Here is a 20,008-nt window from a genome sequence, read left to right as displayed (position 1 = left end):
TCTAATAATACTCGATCCGATTTAAATTAGAAAAAAGCCCGGCCTGATCCGATCCGGCTCGAAAAAAAGCCCGGTTAGGCCCGCCTCGAGGGCCCAAACGGGCTTTGACATTTTTGGAAAGGCTGGCCCGGCCCGGTCAAAGTCAAAGCCCGAAAAGCCCGGCCCGGTCAAAGCCCGGGCTTTTTAAGGCCCGGTCAAAACCCGGTCCGATGGGTCTTTTGTGCATCTCTAATTTCGTGTACTTGAATGTCAAATACAAAACCCGACATGTTTAGCGTTCATGTACATTCGTGTTCGTATACTTTCGTTTTGTGTCGTTTCGTGTTGTGTATGTCGTGTTAATTGAATATTAATATATATTAAATTTAATATTAATATAAATTAAAATATAAGATTTTTAGATAAAAAAATTATAAAAAATATAAAAAATATATATTTAGATCTCAATTATATACAATATAATGAAATCAAATAATATATTAAAAATAAATATGCATATATTTATTATATTTCTACATATATATATAAAAATCTTAAAATTAATTATAATATTTATTTATGTCGTATACTTCGTATCGTGTCGTGTCGTGTCGTGTACTCGAAGGTTAAACACAAAACCAACACTAAATCTCGACCGTGTGCTTTCGTGTTCGTGTACATTCGTGTCATGTACTAAAAATGTAAACACAAACACTAAATTTTCGTGTCGTTTCGTGTCGTGTAAGTCGTGTCGTGTCGTGTCCAAAGTTGCCGAGTCTAGGTGCAGACAATATGAAGGTCAGATCGCTCTTAAGGCTGAAGAAGTTTTAGGGTTAAAAAAATTGTAAAATTGTATAATGGATAAATACAAAATTAATTTAGGCAAAGGCTCTTGCTGCTTAAATGCAGTTTACCTTAATTCACTTGATTTGCAGATTATTGTGTGAGCCCATAAGGTTTACCCGGTGCACAACCGAAGGTTAGCGGATTCGGGTTATCTACGATAAAAAAAATCATTTTTGACACTTTATCATCAATTATATCAATTTGTTTAAGTATTCTGATAATATGCAGGTAGTTTTTACTTAAAAATTTGTTAATGTTCATATGTTAGCACATGAGGTAATGCTAGACTTTCATGAGAGCTTAGAATGAGTTATGAGATTATCATAGAAAATGCATGTTCTTTTTTACTTAAAAAAAGAAAGAAAAAAGAACAAATTTTTTTACCAAAAGAAAAGAAAAAGAAAGTACACTTAACAAAAAAATCTCCCCACTTTATACACTTTCCTAATATTCAATTTCTTGTTATTTCAACCGAACAACACAAAATACATAAAATTCGGTCGCTATCGATTGTAATCTTCTCGCTCTTTGCCACACCAATTCAATCCAATTGCCACCTATACATACACTCTTATTCATTTTTGTATCTATATCTGCGTTTAATTGCTCTGAACTTTGTGTTTATTCAACAGGTTAGGGCATGAATTGAATGACGAGTGCTTCGGAGTTGTTTAGTAGCCGCCGGTTCCGGTTCGGCCGGAACCCTAACGAACTCGGACCTTTTGATTCCGGCGCCGGCGATGGGCATTCGTTTCATCCTAATCGGCGCCGGAATAATAATAATAATAATAATCATAGCCACGGCTCTCGCCGGCGTCATCATGATGTGGAGGGATGTGATCATCCGAGACGAGGCGATAATCATGTTGTTCGGAGAGCTAGTTTGGTAATTTACGAGAAAGTTTTGATTTTTATGTAATTTTAGTTGTGCTTGATTGATAAATTTGTGTGTATGTGTGAGAGAGAGAGAAACTGAAAGAGAGAGAGAGACTGAGGTCTGAGAGAGAGAGAGACTGAGAGAGAGATTGTGCTGATAAGTTTGGTTTTAGGTTAATTTGTGAGATTAGGTTGTTGAGATTGATTTGTACGAGTGTTGGTTTTGTTTCGGGAATGGCTTTAGATGCTATTTTTGCGAGGGAGGATAGTGTGAAGGAAGTTGGTTGTAATTTATTTAGTATGGAAATTAGGAAATGAGCGCGGGAAGTTTGAATGAAGGTGTGAGTGACGGTTATGAATTTTGATTGTTTTGGTGCATTTTTTTGTTTTCTTTCGTAATAGGTGTAGTAGCCAATAGAGAATTAAAGATGGGAAACTTTTCCGCCACCAAGGTGGAGGGAAAGGATTGTGACGCGTAGCGTTTTAAATATTGAAATGAATAGGATAGGATGACGATTGACGGCGGAATGGCGTGTGAGGTACATTTTAGGTCTATTATGTTATTACAACTCATGAATATCTACGGTAGATGATCATTCTTGTTTTACCAAAATATTGGATTGATACGGAACAGGTTTTTGGATCATTTCGATTTCCATGATCTCATTTATGCCGTTTGATATTTACCATAAAAGAATAAGGTATATTCAAGATTACAGGATGATAAGTTGCTTAGGTCTTTACAGCATCATCATCCATAATCTTCGCTCTATTGACTATGAATTCTCGTCTTAGAACACTGAAAGCTGCTTATTTGAGGCATAGAGTTGGTTGCAATTACAGGCTAATAGGAAACCTTAGACCTAATAGGGAAGTTCACAACTTACCTTTTATAACTCTCGCCCCTCACTGTTTAAACAGTGTTAATTGTGTAGTGGGGCAAGGTTGATGCTAAAAAGATGTGCATACCTCACCTCCTTAGGCTTAAGGCATGTGTATGGCAAGTTGCACCTTCGTCTAAGTGAGGCACAATTTTTTAGAAAGGAAAGTTAAACCATAGGATTCATTTATCTAAGACAACATGTGATCAGCTATCAGTGGAGGCCTAGTGAGATGCTCAGAAGCAAAGCTCAAGTCATTCTATGAATTCCTTTGGTGTTATCTCTCTTCTTTTCCCTTCCATTTTATGCTCTCTGTGGTATGTTTTAACTTCTGTTTGATTTGGTTCTTTGAAGTTGTGACTTGTGATGTTAAAAACAAGCAACAGATATGACACTTGCAGTGGTGACGCTAAAATCATTCTTCTGCAACTCAGAATGATTGTTTGCATCATGTCATTATGTTTGTATCCATCTTTTGCTTTTTGTATCTATCTTTTGCTATATGTTCCTTTCTGACATCGATCCACTGAAGACGTATGGCTTGAGTGTATAATGAATTCTCGCAATAGTGTGATTTTTTTATTCCTTTGTTGTACAATTTTGGCCATATTTTAGAGTTATAATTGTTGTTTTGTGGATATGCTTTTCGTGAATTCTTTAGTAATGTGGAACTTTACCTGTTTTTAGAGGATTACTGAGTTGCACTATTGTTCTCAGGAGCGTGAATCAGTTAGATTTGATCAAGGAGGGGGCTCTTCTAGCAGTCAGCCTATTCAGGCCAATGTTGACTTGGGAGTTTTTACAAGCATACCTACTCGTGCGAGATTTGTTCGGAGTGAAAGGCTTCCGGGAGATGTCTTGCTTGCAAGAGAAAGGCTTCTTGAAAGATTAAGAGGCATTCAATTAGCTGGACGGAGGTTTGTAATACATTTTGTGCAATCTTCTTTTCGCTGTTGCTATTATTCACTTTGGATGCAAGTTGATCTGATTTTGTATGGTAGTTCTTGATTTGGTGTTGGTCATTTAATTTGTCATCCTGACTGATTTCTGATGCAATAATTGCTATTAGTCACTTTGAATGCAAGTTGATCTGCTTTTTTTTGGTAGTTCTTGATTTGGTGTTGGTTATTTAAGTTGTTATTCTGACTGTTTTCTGATGTATTAAAAGGCTTATAATTTAGGAGCAAATAATCTTTCAATAAGGTGTTGCAGACATATACCTTTCTTTCAAAGCATAAGTACTTCAATATGTCACTCATAATGATAGTCTGATTTTTAAAACAAAGGCCGGTTTCATGTCTTCCACTAGACACAGAAGAAACTTTAGTTGGACTCGAGGATCCTGCAGATTATACTGGGCATTCAAGGGATTTATTTCACTTGAAATTTGAATCTTGAAACATTCTTATGTCAAGATTTTCATTTCCTTCTCTTTCTCTTTTTGTAGTGCCAGCCACATATTTTCCATTGACACTGCTACTATATTCCATGTTCCATTATGTAATTGAGGTTCCTTCGACTCTCTCTTAGGCTTGTTCATTACAATGGTGTGGTCCACTTACGAAATTGGAAATGTGAATTTTTGTGTCTAGTCGTAGTAATGAGCTCTTTTCGACCCAAAATGAGGTAGCTTTCTCTAGGGTTTTTGGTTTCCTTGTGACATTTTCTTCATTTGTTTAGGTTTGTGACGCACGAGTTTGGCAAGTTATTTATTAATTGTAAAATCTGATCTTGGGCTTATTATTACACCGTCAAATGTGTTCTTATCATTGTTGTCAAAGTGACTTGCTGTATTAAGTGGAAGTGGATGTTTTCACCTAAATTCTTATTTTCCTGAAGTGATCCTAGGGGAAACATAAGAGCCTCATACCGTGAGTTGCATAGAAATATGAGGGATATTGAGGAGTGGCGCATGTTGGCTAGACTTAACCCATCTATCAGATCTAACTCTGACATGGGATCATACATAGCATCAGAATCTACAAAAAACCGCCCTTCTGGACTTACTCAAGATGATTTGGATCATTTGAACATCGAGGTTTTCACCACTACAGAGAAGGGCGATGAAGAAAATATCTCTAGGGCGTCACTTGAGTGTAGCATTTGTTTAGAGAATTTCGTGGAGGGAGCTGAACTCGTATGCTTGCCTTGTGGGCATAAATATCATCAGTGCTGCTTGTATCCATGGGTTCGTGCTTGTGGGGACTGCCCTTACTGTCGAGCAGCTATCATAGTTACTGTTGATGAAGCTGCAGAATGACCATTGTATTTTCTCATGGCAATTTTCATCTGTCTCGTTTTGTATACTTTCCGGCTTAGATGTATAACTTCGACTCTGTAACGGTGTGTAACTTGAACATAGATCAGGGATGTTTTGTAACTTATCCTTTTGCACTACTTTGTTGTAATAGTTGTAATCTTATACCCCACACATTTTACCTTCAAAAAGACTTGGGGCTTGTTTATCGGACTTATCTCGGACTGGTTGCTGACCCAACTTGTAAGTTGAATTTACAACTTATAAGTTGATTAGTTGAATGTTAGTAACGATGTATTTTTTCTCAATTTAATTTTAATTTTTCACCTTTTTGTTAATATTAGTTTTTAAATGTTAAGTTTATTTAAAAGTCATGAATTAAGATAATCATATTTAAAAATTATTTATTTTAGTTCATTTAAGTTAAAAAAAATTGACTTATAAGTAAAATTAACCAAATACTTACATAACTTATAAGTATTCATTTACTTTTCACTTTTAAGTCACTTATTAATTTTAAGTCATAAATTATTTATTTTAAGATTTCCTAAACGGGCTCTTAAACTTCAAAATAATTACAACGATGCTCTTATTGGGAAATACAGTTTGAAATAATTTAACTGATTAATTAACTTGAAACTGCAAAAGTTGTTTAGGATCCGTATTCTATATTTGACTGTTCTTAAGTTAGGATTCTCTTCCTGTTTTTAGGTTTCTTCACCTTCCTTTAACAATTGTTGTTTTTACTATTAAAGCATACAACTTTTATTAATTGAACAGGTTATCTTCTTTTGCCAAAGTTTTTTACCATACTAAGAAAGACATACCATCAAGAAGGTGAAAAACATTTATTTTAGAAGCATTGCCAATGATTTCCTCATTTTGCTATGTAGTTTATTACTTTATTGAACACACCAGAAATTAGAGCTACAAATACAAATCACACATTAAACATGAAAACACAAGAAGGAAGTTGAATGAACCTAATTAAGGAACGATTTTGGAACCTTTGAGCTTATTTATCCAATGAATGAACGAGGATTTGGAATTTCTGAAACCCAAGAATCCATGCTCCTTGCTCTTGTTCATGGTATCTAAAGGATACTCAACTCCAAGTATGTAATCAACAAACCACCAGGATCCAATCTCTTCCAATTTAGTAGGCACCAAATTGTTCTGTTGCACAATCTCATCCCACACACTACCTTTATCCTTCATTAACTCTACTAATGTCAATCTCTCTCTGCCTTCAAATTCTCCGCATTCCACCTCAAATAGCTCGGCCAACACCTTCCAGAAATGCTTCCACTTGAACACATCCCCGTTACTGCAATTAAACGCTTCATTCTTGGCGTTTATATCCAATGCAGCCCATATCTCTTGCTCAGCAATTAAGTCAGCATCCGAAGCTCCTGAATACGAACTCCAAGCTTCCTTAGTCCCTGGAAACCTCAGAACCGCACCCTCGTGTTTGCATATTGAAGCATAAACACACAGATTACAAATTATATTCATCATACTGTAAGGCGAAAAGCCAAATATAGTTCCAGGCCTATGAACTGACCAAGTCAAGCCATCTTTCTTTGCCACTTGCTCAAACAAGATATCCTCAAGATTATAGTAAAAATTTGGAGCATTCAGCCTCGGAAGATCTTCAATATATGGAGGTTCATGTGCTACCATCCCTAATGAATCAAAAGACCCGAGATAATGTTTTATCCCAGTTTGTAAACAAATATGTTGCAGCTTTTGCGCATTTGGAATAATGCAACTCAACAAGTTTGTAAACATTTTACTATTAATTTTGCAGTTTTCAGTTTCTGTTGATCCATTAGCCCAAGTGACATAAAAGAGGTGAGTCGCATCTTTAAGGCCAGAGAGTCTAGAATGAGTTTCCTCAGGATTGGAAATGTCACATTGGATGTACTCAACAGGATGGTTTGCATCCCATGGTGGTCTTGGACGACGAGCAACGCCATATACTTTCCAGGGGCCTCCCGGGGTGTCAGGAAGAGGAAGAATCTCAGCCAGACTGTTGCCAACGATGCCTGTAATGCCCACAACTAGGGCCACACTTTCCTAGTTCAACGGAACATTTTCTTGATTCAGAGGTCTCTAAAATAAACAAAAAAATGGACAGCTTACTACAAAAGTATGCATTAACAAAAGTGATTAACGAAAAGATTAGTAATTAGAAAAGAAGAGAGATTAGAGGATCACCCTTGCAACGCCAACTGCAGCAGACGACCACCAGCTCATTGTTTGTTTAATAGTCTTTGATTTTGAATTTTGATAAGAGAAATGAAAACATATATAGACAACAATGAAGTAGGAAAGTGATGAAGGAGCATTATTTTTTTGTCAGGAGTGATGATAAGGTTATAATGTGGAATTGTTGCACTGATAGTTCTCAGTTTCGGACTTTCATTATCACCTGGTCGACCATCTTTCTTGTTCATTCACGTAGGTACTAATCCAAATCAATTTCAAGTTATTTAAAAGTTAGTTTATGCGCCAAGACTATAAGATCAGATCCCGTTATTGTCTTTCTCTACCATCTTAAGGTATCAGAGCAACTAATTATTTATCACGATATCAGAGCTCGGTCTAGGGAGTTCCCGGGTTCAAGAGTGCACACCATATACGTGCACATGCACAAGTCATGATATAGCACAACTGCACAAGACATTTCTCATCATAAAAACTACTCCCCCGTGGTTTTGAAATATTCAATTTTTTCAATCAATTATGAGGACAAAAGTCATATATAGGCCCGCTAGTTTGTCCCAATCTGATAAAAAAAACTACTCCCTCCATGGTTTGATTTTTGGAAAATGCTTAGTGTACGGAATTGTGTACATAATGATATGTGGCGTGTTTTAATTGGAATGGGCCCCTGTATTCATATCAACAAAATTAATTAAAATACGAGACATCAATTGCCCATGTCATTATGTACAAATTTTTTGTACAAAATTCTGTAAATCTAGTACTGCTCTTCGATTTTTTTTAGGGAAAAATGAAAAATAACTCCAGGCCTTTGGACTGACCAAGTTAAGGCATCCTTTTTTTGGCTCCATTTTCAAACAATATATATCCTCTTGATTATAATAAAAGTTTGAAGCATATAGCCCCGCAAGATCTTTGCTATACGGAGGCTTAGATGTGTAACTTAACTCTCAAACAGTGTTAAACTTGAACATGGATCAGATCACGGATGTTTTGTATTGTAATTTTATAATTTGTATCATATTGTTCATTCATTTTGCAGAATGTTTAATTATGTATATATATTTAGGGTCTGCATATTCTTATTCTGATTGAGCATTCACCTTAACAAGAATTAAAATTCAGCTTCCCGTAAGGGTAACCCTACGCATTCTTGCCTTTAACAAGACTTAAACTTCAACTTCCCGTAAGGGTAACCCTCAGTGGAGGGGCGGAAGGCAATATGATTATAAGAAAAAAAAATGTCTGAAGCAGTTTCCCGTAAGGGTAACCCTCAGTGGAGGGGCGGAAGGCAATATGATTATAAGAAAAAAAATGTCTGAAGCAGTCTACTTCTTGCATCATACAAGTTCCTTGCTTGAAAAAATAATTTTTGAAAAAGAAAATCTAACAATCAATTTTCCCTGGTGTGTTTAGATAGAGGCACCATCTATACTTTTAAGCGGACAGTTTCAAACATTTTTATAACAACTTCAATCAACTTCTTGATTTTGTGGTACTAATTCCTAGACGTAGACCTGCTATGTCAATCTGGTCGCTTATTTCATTTGTTCATATCTGGACCACTGGTTCAAAATTTATTATCTTTCTTTTTGAACAATTAAACTAGATATTAAACAATTTATAACAAATGACTTTTCTCAAGTTTGTAGTCTCTATTTGATTTTTGTCTTCTTAACCTTCCTTTAACAATTGATGTTTTTACTATTTCAGCATACAAATTCTATTGATTGATTGATGATTGAACAAATAATCTGCAACAAATGTTATATTCTTTTGCGAACATTTTTTAACATACTAAGAAAGACAAACCATCAGGGGAAACACATTGGTATTAGAAGCATTGCCAATGCTTTCCTTTATTTTCTATGTAGTTTATTACTTTATTGAACATTTTGCAAAAAAGAAAAATACAAATCAAACACATTAAACATGAAAACACCAGAAGGAAGCAGGATGAACCTAAGGAACAATTTTGGAATCTTTGAGCTTATTTATCCAATGAATGAACGAGGATTTGGAGTTTCTGAAACCCGAGAATCCATGCTCCTTGCTCTTGTTCATGGTATCTAAAGGATACTCAACTCCAAGTATGTAATCAACAAACCACCACAGTCCAATATCTTCTAATTTAGTAGGCACCAAATTGTTCTGTTTCACAATCTCATCCCACACACTCTCTTTATCCTTCATCAACTCTACTAATGTCAATCTCTCTCCGCCTTCAAATTCTCCGCATTCCACCTCAAATAGCTCGGCCAACACCTTCCAGAAATGCTTCCACTTGAACACATCTCCGTTACTGCAATTAAATGCTTCATTCTTGGCATTTGGATCTACTGCAGCCCATATCTCTTGCTCAGCAATTAAGTCAGCATCCGAAGCTTCTGAATAGGAACTCCAAGCTTCCTTAGTCCCTGGAAACCTCATAACCACACCCTCCTGTTTGCATATTGCAGCATAAACACACAGAGTACAAATCATATTCATCATACTGTAAGGCGAAAAACCAAATATAGTTCCAGGCCTATGAACTGACCAAGTCAAGCCCTCTTTCTTGGCCACTTGCTCAAACAAGATATCCTCCAGATTATAGTAAAAATTAGGAGCATTCAGCCTCGGAAGATCTTCACTAAAGGGAGGATCATGTGCTACCATCCCAAACGAATCAAAAGACCCGAAATAATGTTTTTTCCCAGTTTGTAAACAAATATGTTGCAGCTTTGGTGCATTTGGAATAATACAATTTAACAAATTTCCAAACATTCTACTATTGATTTCACAATTTTCAACCTCAGTTGATCTACTAGCCCAAGTGACATAAAAGAGGTGAGTCACATCTTTAAGGCCAGAGAGTCTGGATTGAGTTTCTTCAGGATTGGAAATGTCGCACTGGATGTACTCAACCGGGTGATTTGCATCCCACTGTGGTCTCGGACGACGAGCAACGCCATAGACTTTCCAGGGGCCTCCCGGGGTGTCAGGGAGAGGAAGAATCTCAGCCAGACTATTGCCAACTATGCCTGTAATACCCACAACCAGGGCCACACTTTCGTAGTCCAACGTAACATTTTCTTGATTGCGAGGTTTCTAAAATAAATATACATTTGCATGAAGGATTGTATCAGCACATAACAAAAAAAAGGACAACTTAATACAAAAGTATGCATAAACATAAAGGAGATAAGAAGATTAGAAGATTAATACCCTTGCAGCGCCAACTGCACCAGACCACCACCAGCTCATTGTTTGTTTAATTGTCTTTGCTTTTGAATTTTGATAAGATTTGTAGAAATATATGTAGAGAATAATGGGGTAGGAACATTAATGCGATGATAGACTTTGGAAATATTGAAGAAGCTTGGCGAGAAGATAAGTTTTTTTTTTTGTTTTGTCAGGAGTGACGGGCGATAAGGTTAATAATGTTGAATCGTTGAGCACATATTTCTCAGTTTCTGACTTTTCAGTATTACGTAGTCGACCATCTTTCTTGGCTTTATGAAAGAGCTGGCTATGAAATTGTTTGCGTTCACCTCTGCACCGGACTAAATCAATTTCAAGTTATTTAATGTTTATATGCGCACATCTCGATTTTAGTTACCATTATGCTTATGATGTTATAATACACCACTTTTTACTCTACTGCCCAGCATATCGAGAAGCGAAAAATTCACAAAATATTTACGGAGTGTTATAAAAAAATTATAAATTATAGAGTAAGAAATGGAGAAGAAAATAGAGAGATCTCAAAAATATTATTACTTTTTTTGTGATTGTTCAAGAACAAATGACTACGCAATTTTTTTTAGTAGAGTTTTATCAACTATATTAGGAAAACTTAATAATTAAACAAAATCTTGATTTTCGTGACAAACTTCCAATATTAAATTAAGTATTTCTTGATAAGTATCGCGAGTTTTTCTTAGTAAGTATTGCGAGTCTTCATTATTAAGATTTAACAATCATTATTATAATACTCCCCCTTGATTGTCAAATGTGAGTATCTCAAAGATTGATTGCCTCGTTAAAACCTTGCAAGAAAAAATCCGGTGGGAAAAAAAAACTTGACGAAGGAAAAAGAGTACAGTCTCCCCCAGAATAAAAATCTCACATATTGACATCTTGATGTAATATGTTCTTTAATCTTCGCATTCCGATGTTATTTCGTAACTTTTCAAATGTTGATGTCCGTAGTGACTTTGTAAGTATATCCGCCAGATTATTACATGATCGAACTTGTTGTACATCAATATCTCCATTCTCTTGTAATTCGTGGGTGTAGAAGAATTTTGGTAAGATGTGTTTTGTTCGATCTCCCTTCATATATCCTTCCTTTAACTGTTTAATGTAAGCGGAATTATCTTCAAACAAAATAGTAGGGCCGTCTGTGACATTTGATAATCCACATGAATGCCAAATATGTTGGATTATGAATCGTAGCTAGACACATTCCCTACTTGCTTCATGTTTTGCTAGTAATTCTGCGTGATTTGATGAAGTTGCAGCCATGTTCTGTTTTGTAGATTTTCAAGTGATAGAAGTACCGCAATATGTGAATAAGTAACCTGTCTGTGATCGTCCAACACGAGGATCTGACAAGTATCCAGCATTTGCATATCCAACCAGCTGTGATTTCGAATTATTTGGAAAGAATAATCCAAGATCAATTATCCCGCGAAGATATCTCTCAATATATGCTTGATTCCATTCCAATGTCTTTTAGTTGGATCTGAACTGAATCTTGCTAATAGATTCACATCAAAAACAATATCAGGTCATGTGTTGTTTGCGAGGTACATAAGAGCGCCAATTGCACTGAGATATGGAACTTCTGGTCCAAGTGGATCTTCATCTTCTTTTCTGGGATGAAATAGATCCTTTTCAACTTCAAGTGACTGAACCACCATTGGTGTAGTCAGAGGATGAGATTTGTCCTTGTAAAATCGATCAAGAACCTTTTCTGTGTAGGTTGATTGATGAACAAATATTCCTGAAGATAAGTGTTCCACTTATAAACCTAAACAAAACTTTGTCTTTCCAAGATCTTTCATCTCAAACTCATTTTTCAAATAATTAGCAGTATTAGTAATATCTTCAAAAGTACCTACAATATTCAAATCATCCACATATACAGCAATAATAACGAAACAAGTTTGAGATCTTTTAATAAACACACATGGACATACTTTATCATTAACATACCCATCATTCAATAGGTATTCACTAAGCCTATTGTACCACATACGACCAGATTATTTCAGTCCATATATTGATCGTTGTAATTTAACTGAGTATAAATGACAAGTCTTATTCTCATCCAATTTTAATCCTTCAGGGATTTTCATATAGATATCACTATCAAGTGATCCATATAGGTAGGCTGTCACAACGTCCATCAGACGTGTTTCCAATTTTTCCATACAAGCCATACCCATAAAAAAACGAAAAGTAACTCTATCCATCACAGGAGAGTAAGTTTCCTGGTAATCAAATCCAGGCCTTTGAGAGAATCCCTAGGCTACGAGCCGGGCTTTATATCTTATAATTTTATTTCTCTCATTTCATTTTCGTACAAATACCCATCTGTTCCCCACGGGGACCACACCAGCTGGTGTTCGGACTGCAGGTCCAAATACATTCTCTTGCGCAAGGATTGTAATTCTTCCTGGATTGCAATTTTCCATTTTGGCCAATCATCTCTTTGTCGACATTCTTTCATATTTTGTGGTTCTGGATCAGAGTTCATAATAATATCACATGCCACGGAAAAAGCATATACATCATTAATTTCAATACTCCCACGGAAAAAGTATATATATATATAAGTGAAAAATGACTTTATTAAGATAAAAAAAGTACATAAAACTAGAACATTGAACAAGAACATAAAACAAGTACATGGAAGTAGATGTCGAAATAAGTAGATGCAACACATGACATAAAAGAAGTGCATATTAAAACTAGTCATCTAGGCTATAGTAGATATTAACACCATTTTCTAGTTCATCTGTGGTCTTAATCATCGGTTCATCATTATAGCTAGCCAAGTTTGTTTCCATCCTTTGTCCATTCTGCCTTTTTGAATGACTCATAAAGTTCTACAAGATGTTTGGGTGTACGACAAGTATGAGTCCAATGCCCATGAGCCCCACATCTAAAGCAGATATCTCTAGTATCCCCTTCTGGTGGTGCCTTCCTTTTATTTGGCATCTCATTCTGCCACTTATGGTGGCCAGAGTTGTTGTTGTATCCATCACGCTGCCAATTCAGGTGACCAGAGTTATACTGATTACGAAACCGTCCACGAAAATATCCGTGTCCACGATTCCGTCCGTAATCTCGTCCTCCTCTATGCCCTTTCCCACGCCCATTCTTCCGGAATGACGTGTTATGTACTTTAGGTAACTGGGCAGAGCCTGTGGGACGTATCTGATGATTTTTCAATAACAACTCGTTGTTCTTTTAGCTACAAGAAGGAGATATATCAGCTCACTATATTTTTGAAAGTTGCGCTCCCGAAATTATTGCGCCAGAATCATAGTGTTTGGGTGAAAGGTTGAAAGCGTCTTTTCAATCATGTCAGCATCAGTAAAATTCTCACCACACCAGGTCAGTTTTGAACTTATTTTGAATAAGGCAGAATTATACTCACCAATAGATTTGAAATCTTGTAAGCTTATGTTAAGCCAGTCATATCGGGCATGAGGTAGATGAACAATTTTTTGGTGATCAAATCTATATTTGAGATTATTCCCAAGGGTTAGTGGGTTTTTGACGGTTAAGTACTCAGATTTTAAATTTTCATGAATGTGATGCCTAAGAAAAATGATAGCCTTGGCATTTTGTTCAACGTTTGGAGTTTTTCCCGATTCTATGGTGTCTTTTAACCCGTTAGCACTAAGGTGTAATTCAGCATCGACTACCCAAGATAGATAATTATCCCCAGATACATCCAAGGCAAGAAACTCTAATTTTGCAAGATTCGCCATTCTGAATAGATTTTAAACAAGATATAATATGTCACATAATATTTAAACAAGCAAGTTGAAATAATAACTTTATACAAAAGTTACGACAGCATAGCCGACCAAAAAACTTTTGATTATTATTTGACGGCAGCGCCATCTTTATAGTAGTATTACTTGACGGTAGAGCCATCTTTATAGTATTACTTGACGGCATAGCCATCTTTATAGTTTTCAATTAGTAACATAAATAAATATGTAACAATGATAAGAATAAAATGAGTAAAAGAAATCGTACCTCTTTTATGAAATAGTTTTAGTTGATAGAGACTCGTGAGTCAGAATATGTTAGATATATTTGATAATGTCATGGCTAATATGTTTTATGTTTAGCTTTCAGAATCTTACGTGAACAGGATAAATCAGTACTTAACTGTTGATCAGTACTTATACTGGAAGTCAGGACTTAAGGATATCAGTACTTATATTATCAGGAGATAATCATCAGAAGATAGATATCAGAACTTAAGTGCTGAAGGACAATCAGATAAGGACAGTAGCTGATTAAAGGAAAGAAGATCGAGATAAACATAAGAAGAGATATGCATGAAGAAGGAATTCCGTAAAGAATGGAATACTTGGAAGAAAAGATATCTGATTGATATATTTTAGGAAGCAGAATTATATTCCATATCAATTAGCGATTATCTTGTAACTGTGTAGTATATAAACACAGACATAGGGTTTACACTAAAAGTGTTATCATTATTAGAAAAGATTATTCATTGTAACCTTTGTAGCTCTCGTGATATTTGTTCATCACTGAGAGGTAACAGTTCCATACTGTAACAGAGTTTATTGTTTCAATAAAGTTTGTTTTCTGTTACTTAAGTTCTTAAAGTTCGATTTGAGTGTACTATACACTGTATTCACCCCCTCTACAGTGTGTGTGTGACCTAACAAGTTCAGGAAGGGAAAGAAGTTTTCCAGGAAAAGCATAAGTTCTGATAAGAAGAATTTCAGAAGATCTGAAGGCAGAGGAGGAAAGTCTGACAGAGGAGATTACACCAATGTTAAATGCTATAACTGTGGTGAGAAAGGCCACATATCTCCTGACTGCAAGAAGGTAAAGGGTGACAAAGGCAAGGCTCTTGTCACAAAGCAGAAAAGCTGGACAGACACCTCAGACTCTGAAAGTGAGGAGAACTATTCATTGATGGCAAATGCTGATAAAGAAAGTGCTGAGAGCAGTTCTGAAGCTGCTGAAACAAAGGTACCTCAGACTACTTATGCTTTTGATACTGATGATATTAATGGGTTGAGAAGATATCTTAAAACCATGTTTGTTAGCTATAGAGATCAAACTTTAACATGTGAAAGATTAACTTCTGAAAATCTTGCATTTAAGAAAAGGAATGATTTCTTAGAAAAAAGAGTTAGTCATGTTCCATCAAACTCAGAAGGATAGAGATGATGCTTTTTATGTTAGGAATGAAGTGCTAAAATTAAATGAATCTCTAAAAACTGAGTTAGAAAGGAAAGAGAGATTATCAGGACTTGGACTAACTCTGGCAAAACAACTCAAAATTTGCTAAGTAGTGGAAACTGGAAAGAGGGCTTAGGTTATGGAGAAGATAAGAATGATAAAGGAACTGAAGAAATTAAGCCTGTTGTTAAGCAAAAGCCAAAGTTTAAACCTGTTAAGTTTGTAACTGTAAAGTCTGAAAATGAGAAATCAGAAGTTAAAGAGGAATTAACTTCTGACAAACTAAAACAGGAAAAGACAGCTGAAGTGAACATAGGCTTAATGACAAAGAAGCAGCTTAAGCATAAGCTGAAAGATGTCAAGAATGCAAACAAGGTAAAATCACCTAGGAAAAATAGGAATGGAAAGGAAGGTGTGAATAAAAGCAATGATTATAAACCTGTTCCTGATGCTCCTAGGAAAACATGTCATAACTGTGGAAGTTCTAACCATCTGGCTTCTTTTTGCAGGAAGAATAAGAATATTAACTCCTTACCTTCAAAATCAGGAGTTAAGAGTCAGTCTGTTAGATACAAACCACAAAATCCTTATTTTCATTGTGGTAGTTTATGGCATTCCATTTATACTTGTAAGGAATATCATAGTTTGTACTATGATTATTATCAAATAAAACCTTCTTTGAAGAAAGTTTCCATTGTTCCTTCTAGTGTAAATTCTGATTCAAAGTCTGATAGTGTAAGTTCTGATAAGAAAAAAGTTAACATAAACTCTGATGCTAAATCCGCTGCAAATGTTAACAAACTTAATAAGGCCAAAGGATCCAAGCAAGTCTGGGTCCTTAAAACTAATAATTAGTGGTATTTGTGATTGCAGGGCAACAGGAAAAATATTCTAGTTCTGGACAGTGGATGTTCAGGACATATGACTGGAAATAAGGCCCTGCTATCAGACTTTGTGGAGAAAGCTGGCCCAAGTGTTTTTTATGGAGATGGCAATATTGGAAAAACATTGGGATATGGCAATATCAATCTTGGAAATGTCATAATTAAACAAGTAGCTCCGGTCTCAGGACTTAAACACAACCTACTGAGTATAAGTCAAATCTGTGACAGAGGTTATCATGTTGATTTCTTTGAAGAACACTGTGAAATTGTGAGTAAATCTAAAGGCAAAGTTGTTCTGAAAGGATACAGACGTGGTAACATTTATGAAGCTAAGCTTTCAACAAGTACTGATGGTTCTGCAATCTGTCTGTTAAGTAGAGCATCAATTGAAGAAAGCTGGAATTGGCATAAGAAACTCTCTCATTTAAATTTCAACAATATAAATGAACTGGTCAAGAAAGATCTTGTGAGAGGATTGCCAAACACAGTATTTGCTCCTGATGGTCTTTGTGATTCATGTCAGAAAGCCAAACAAAGAAAATCTTCATTCAAGAGCAAGACTAATTCATCAATTCTTGAGCCTTATCATCTTATACATGTTGATCTATTTGGTCCAGTAAATGTCATGTCTATTGCAAAGAAGAAGTATGTGTTGGTCATAGTGGATGAGTTCACCAGATACACATGGGTGTATTTCTTGCACACAAAAAGTGAAACTGCATCTATCTTGATTGATCATGTCAAACAGCTGGATAAAATGGTCAAAGATTCTATGAAAATTTTAAGGAGTGATAATGGCACTGAGTTCAAGAATTTGATAATGGAAGAGTTCTGCAAAAGCTATGTAATAAAGCAGGAATTTTCTGCTCCTGGAACTCCACAGCAAAATGGAGTTGTTGAAAGGAAGAATAGAACTCTCATTGAAGCTGCACGTACAATGCTTGAAGAAGCAAAGCTTCCAACCTATTTCTGGGCTGAAGCTGTACAGACTGCTTGTTTTACTCAAAATGTAACACTCATTAACAAGCATGGAAAAACACCATATGAGATGGTGAAGAAAAAGAAGCCAAATCTGAAATATTTTCATGTATTTGGATGCAAGTGTTTTGTTCTCAAGACTCATCCTGAACAGCTATCAAAGTTTGATCTAAAAGCTGATGAAGGAATCTTTGTTGGATATCCACTTTCCACAAAAGCCTTCAGAGTCTATAATTTGAGAACAAAAGTGGTCATGGAATCTATCAATGTCTCTTTTGATGACAAGAAGATCACTGGTCTTAAAGATTTCATTGACCATGATCAGCTGAGATTTGAAAATGAAGACTCATATTCTGATACTGAAAATCCTGACAGTCTAAGTCCTGATACTGCAAACTCTGATGGATTAAACTCTGATGTTATTGAAACTGTGGTGACTACGTTAAAGGAAGATGCACCTATGCAGGGGGAGCATACTCAAGATCCTACCACATCTCAAGAAACATCAGAACATGCATCTGGCTCTTCAAGTTCTGATTCGTCAAGTTCTGATAAGCCAAGTACTGATAGTGCTGAAAATCTAAATACTGAAAAATCTAACTCAGAGAGCATAGTTTCAGGGGGAGCATCAGAAAATGAAAATGAAGATAGCATGGATCATGGGGGAGCATCCAGTTCTAGAGAAAACCTTCCATCTGCAAGGAAGTGGACAAAATCACATACACCTGATTTGATAATTGGAAATCCTGATGCAGGTGTCAGAATTAGAACAGGTACTTCAAATGAGTGTCTTTACAATTCTTTTCTCTCTCAGACTGAGCCAAAGAAAGTGGAAGAATCTCTTCAAGATGCTGATTGGGTGCAAGCAATGCAGGAAGAGTTGAATGAATTTGAAAGAAACAAAGTCTGGACCCTAGTGCCAAGACCAAAGAATAGAACTGTTGTTGGTACAAAGTGGGTATTCAGAAACAAAACTGACAGTGATGGCATAATTACAAGGAATAAGGCAAGGCTGGTTGCAAAAGAATATTCTCAACAGGAGGGAATTGATTATGATGAAACATTTGCACCAGTTGCTAGGTTAGAAGCCGTAAGGACATTTTTGCCTTATGCTGCTCACAAAAAGTTTCCTGTCTTTCAAATGGATGTGAAAAGTGCTTTTCTCAATGGAGAATTGGAGGAAGAGGTATATGTTGAACAACCTCCAGGTTTTGTAGATACCAAACATCCAGATTATGTCTACAGGCTTGATAAAGCACTTTATGGACTTAAGCAAGCTCCTAGAGCATGGTATGAGACTTTATCTCAGTTTCTTCTGGAAAGTGGATTCAACAGAGGGATAATAGACAAAACACTGTTCTACCTCAACCATGGAAAGGACTTACTTCTGGTCCAGATTTATGTTGATGATATCATTTTTGGATCTACAAATGACAAACTTTGCAAGAAGTTTGCCAAACTAATACAGTCAAGATATCAGATGAGTATGATGGGGGAACTTAGCTATTTTCTGGGCCTTCAAGTCAAGCAGAATGAGGAAGGCACTTTTATTTGTCAAACCAAGTACACCAAAAACTTGCTAAAGAAATTTGGAATGCAAGATTGTTCAAGTGCATCCACTCCAATGGCCACTGCAACAAAACTGGATAAGGATACCGGTAAATCAGTAGATATTACTGACTACAGAGGTATGATTGGCTCTCTACTCTATCTAACTGCTAGTGGACCTGATATCATGTATGCTACCTGTCTTTGTGCAAGATTTCAAGCAGATCCAAGAGAACCTCACTTAACAGCTGTAAAAAGAATCTTTAAGTATCTTAAAGGAACAGCTGCTCTGGGATTATGGTATCCTAGAGAATCAGATTTTAAACTAATAGGTTACTCAGATGCAGATTTTGCAGGTTGCAAAATTGACAGGAAAAGCACAAGTGGAAGCTGCCAATTTCTTGGAGGCAGATTGGTTTCTCGGTACAGCAAGAAACAAAAGTCAATTTCCACATCAACTGTAGAAGCAGAGTATATTGCTGCAGGAAGCTGTTGTGCACAGATTCTTTGGATGAAGAATCAGTTACTGAATTATGGGTTAACATATTTCAAAATCCCTATTTACTGTGATAATCAAAGTGCTATTGCTATGATAGGTAATCCAGTTCAACACTCAATGACAAAGCACATCAGCATCAGGTACCACTTCATCAGGGAACATGTGGATGAAGGTACAGTGGAATTGCATTTTGTTCCCACAGATCAACAATTGGCAGATATCTTCACAAAACCATTATGTGAAGCTACTTTTACAAGATTGGTAAATGAACTTGGAATGGTTTCAGGTTCTTTCTCTAAATCTGCTTAGACTTGTTCTGTGTTATCAGACTTTATGCTCAATATTTACAGAATTAATCTCATTGTATATTCAGTGCTTAATTGATAAATGTCTTTAAGTACTGACTGTTGTCTGATATATGTTCCTAAACTCTGATAAGTGATATGTTTGTTCTATTACCTATTCAATCCTATGAGGATAACTGTGCTAGATAACTGACCTAGTAGTCTTCAATAAACAAATGATTCCATGTAAGAAGTAATTATTTCGGTGGAAATCTTATGACACTAGCAAATTCTGA

At 36.0% G+C, this 20,008-nt stretch overlaps 4 protein-coding genes across 5 annotated transcripts; 1 reads left to right on the top strand and 3 right to left on the bottom strand.

The window, feature by feature from the left end:
• Positions 1 to 1,221: 1,221 nt before the first annotated feature.
• Positions 1,222 to 5,132, top strand: LOC141703290 (putative E3 ubiquitin-protein ligase RHY1A). Of its 2 annotated transcripts, XM_074506847.1 has the most exons (4): positions 1,222 to 1,337; positions 1,458 to 1,711; positions 3,300 to 3,499; positions 4,422 to 5,132. In XM_074506847.1, the coding sequence occupies exons 2-4, from the start codon at positions 1,475 to 1,477 to the stop codon at positions 4,840 to 4,842; spliced, it is 858 nt and encodes a 285-aa protein (XP_074362948.1). In that variant the 5' UTR covers positions 1,222 to 1,337; positions 1,458 to 1,474; the 3' UTR covers positions 4,843 to 5,132. The 2 variants fall into 2 exon arrangements, with proteins under 2 accessions (XP_074362948.1, XP_074362949.1); XM_074506848.1 differs by lacking the exon at positions 1,222 to 1,337 and having other exon boundaries at positions 1,344 to 1,711.
• A 561-nt stretch (positions 5,133 to 5,693) lies between these two features.
• Positions 5,694 to 7,286, bottom strand: LOC141703287 ((S)-8-oxocitronellyl enol synthase ISY1-like). The gene is made up of 2 exons (XM_074506844.1): positions 7,060 to 7,286; positions 5,694 to 6,918 (listed from the first exon to the last, which is right to left on the bottom strand). Exons 1-2 carry the CDS (start codon positions 7,096 to 7,098, stop codon positions 5,827 to 5,829), a joined length of 1,131 nt encoding a protein of 376 aa, XP_074362945.1. The 5' UTR covers positions 7,099 to 7,286; the 3' UTR covers positions 5,694 to 5,826.
• A 1,596-nt stretch (positions 7,287 to 8,882) lies between these two features.
• On the bottom strand, positions 8,883 to 10,501 carry LOC141703289 ((S)-8-oxocitronellyl enol synthase ISY1-like). The gene is made up of 2 exons (XM_074506846.1): positions 10,276 to 10,501; positions 8,883 to 10,158 (listed from the first exon to the last, which is right to left on the bottom strand). Exons 1-2 carry the CDS (start codon positions 10,312 to 10,314, stop codon positions 9,031 to 9,033), a joined length of 1,167 nt encoding a protein of 388 aa, XP_074362947.1. The 5' UTR covers positions 10,315 to 10,501; the 3' UTR covers positions 8,883 to 9,030.
• A 2,606-nt stretch (positions 10,502 to 13,107) lies between these two features.
• LOC141703288 (uncharacterized) lies at positions 13,108 to 14,256 on the bottom strand. Its single transcript, XM_074506845.1, has 3 exons — positions 14,165 to 14,256; positions 13,721 to 14,058; positions 13,108 to 13,484 (listed from the first exon to the last, which is right to left on the bottom strand). Exons 1-3 carry the CDS (start codon positions 14,254 to 14,256, stop codon positions 13,108 to 13,110), a joined length of 807 nt encoding a protein of 268 aa, XP_074362946.1.
• Positions 14,257 to 20,008: the final 5,752 nt, after the last annotated feature.

This window comes from Apium graveolens, unplaced genomic scaffold (assembly GCF_009905375.1).
Source record: "Apium graveolens cultivar Ventura unplaced genomic scaffold, ASM990537v1 ctg6438, whole genome shotgun sequence".
NCBI classification, from domain to species: Eukaryota; Viridiplantae; Streptophyta; class Magnoliopsida; order Apiales; family Apiaceae; genus Apium; species Apium graveolens.
This window is presented reverse-complemented; position numbering and strand designations above follow the sequence as displayed.

Bases quoted from the DNA above. Each gene is read 5' to 3' on its own strand.
- LOC141703290 (XM_074506847.1), top strand. From the start codon at position 1,475: ATGACGAGTGCTTCGGAGTTGTTTAGTAGCCGCCGGTTCCGGTTCGGC. The intron at 1,712-3,299 runs GTAATTTACGAG...TATTGTTCTCAG, and splicing joins TTGTTCGGAGAGCTAGTTTG to GAGCGTGAATCAGTTAGATT. The intron at 3,500-4,421 runs GTTTGTAATACA...ATTTTCCTGAAG, and splicing joins ATTCAATTAGCTGGACGGAG to TGATCCTAGGGGAAACATAA.
- LOC141703288 (XM_074506845.1), bottom strand. From the start codon at position 14,256: ATGGCTATGCCGTCAAGTAATACTATAAAGATGGCTCTACCGTCAAGT. The intron at 14,059-14,164 runs GTTTTTTGGTCG...AAATCTATTCAG, and splicing joins CCGTCAAATAATAATCAAAA to AATGGCGAATCTTGCAAAAT. The intron at 13,485-13,720 runs GTGAGTATAATT...TACGTCCCACAG, and splicing joins ACAAGATTTCAAATCTATTG to GCTCTGCCCAGTTACCTAAA.
- LOC141703287 (XM_074506844.1), bottom strand. From the start codon at position 7,098: ATGAGCTGGTGGTCGTCTGCTGCAGTTGGCGTTGCAAGG. The intron at 6,919-7,059 runs GTGATCCTCTAA...CCGTTGAACTAG, and splicing joins CTGCAGTTGGCGTTGCAAGG to GAAAGTGTGGCCCTAGTTGT.
- LOC141703289 (XM_074506846.1), bottom strand. From the start codon at position 10,314: ATGAGCTGGTGGTGGTCTGGTGCAGTTGGCGCTGCAAGG. The intron at 10,159-10,275 runs GTATTAATCTTC...TATTTATTTTAG, and splicing joins GTGCAGTTGGCGCTGCAAGG to AAACCTCGCAATCAAGAAAA.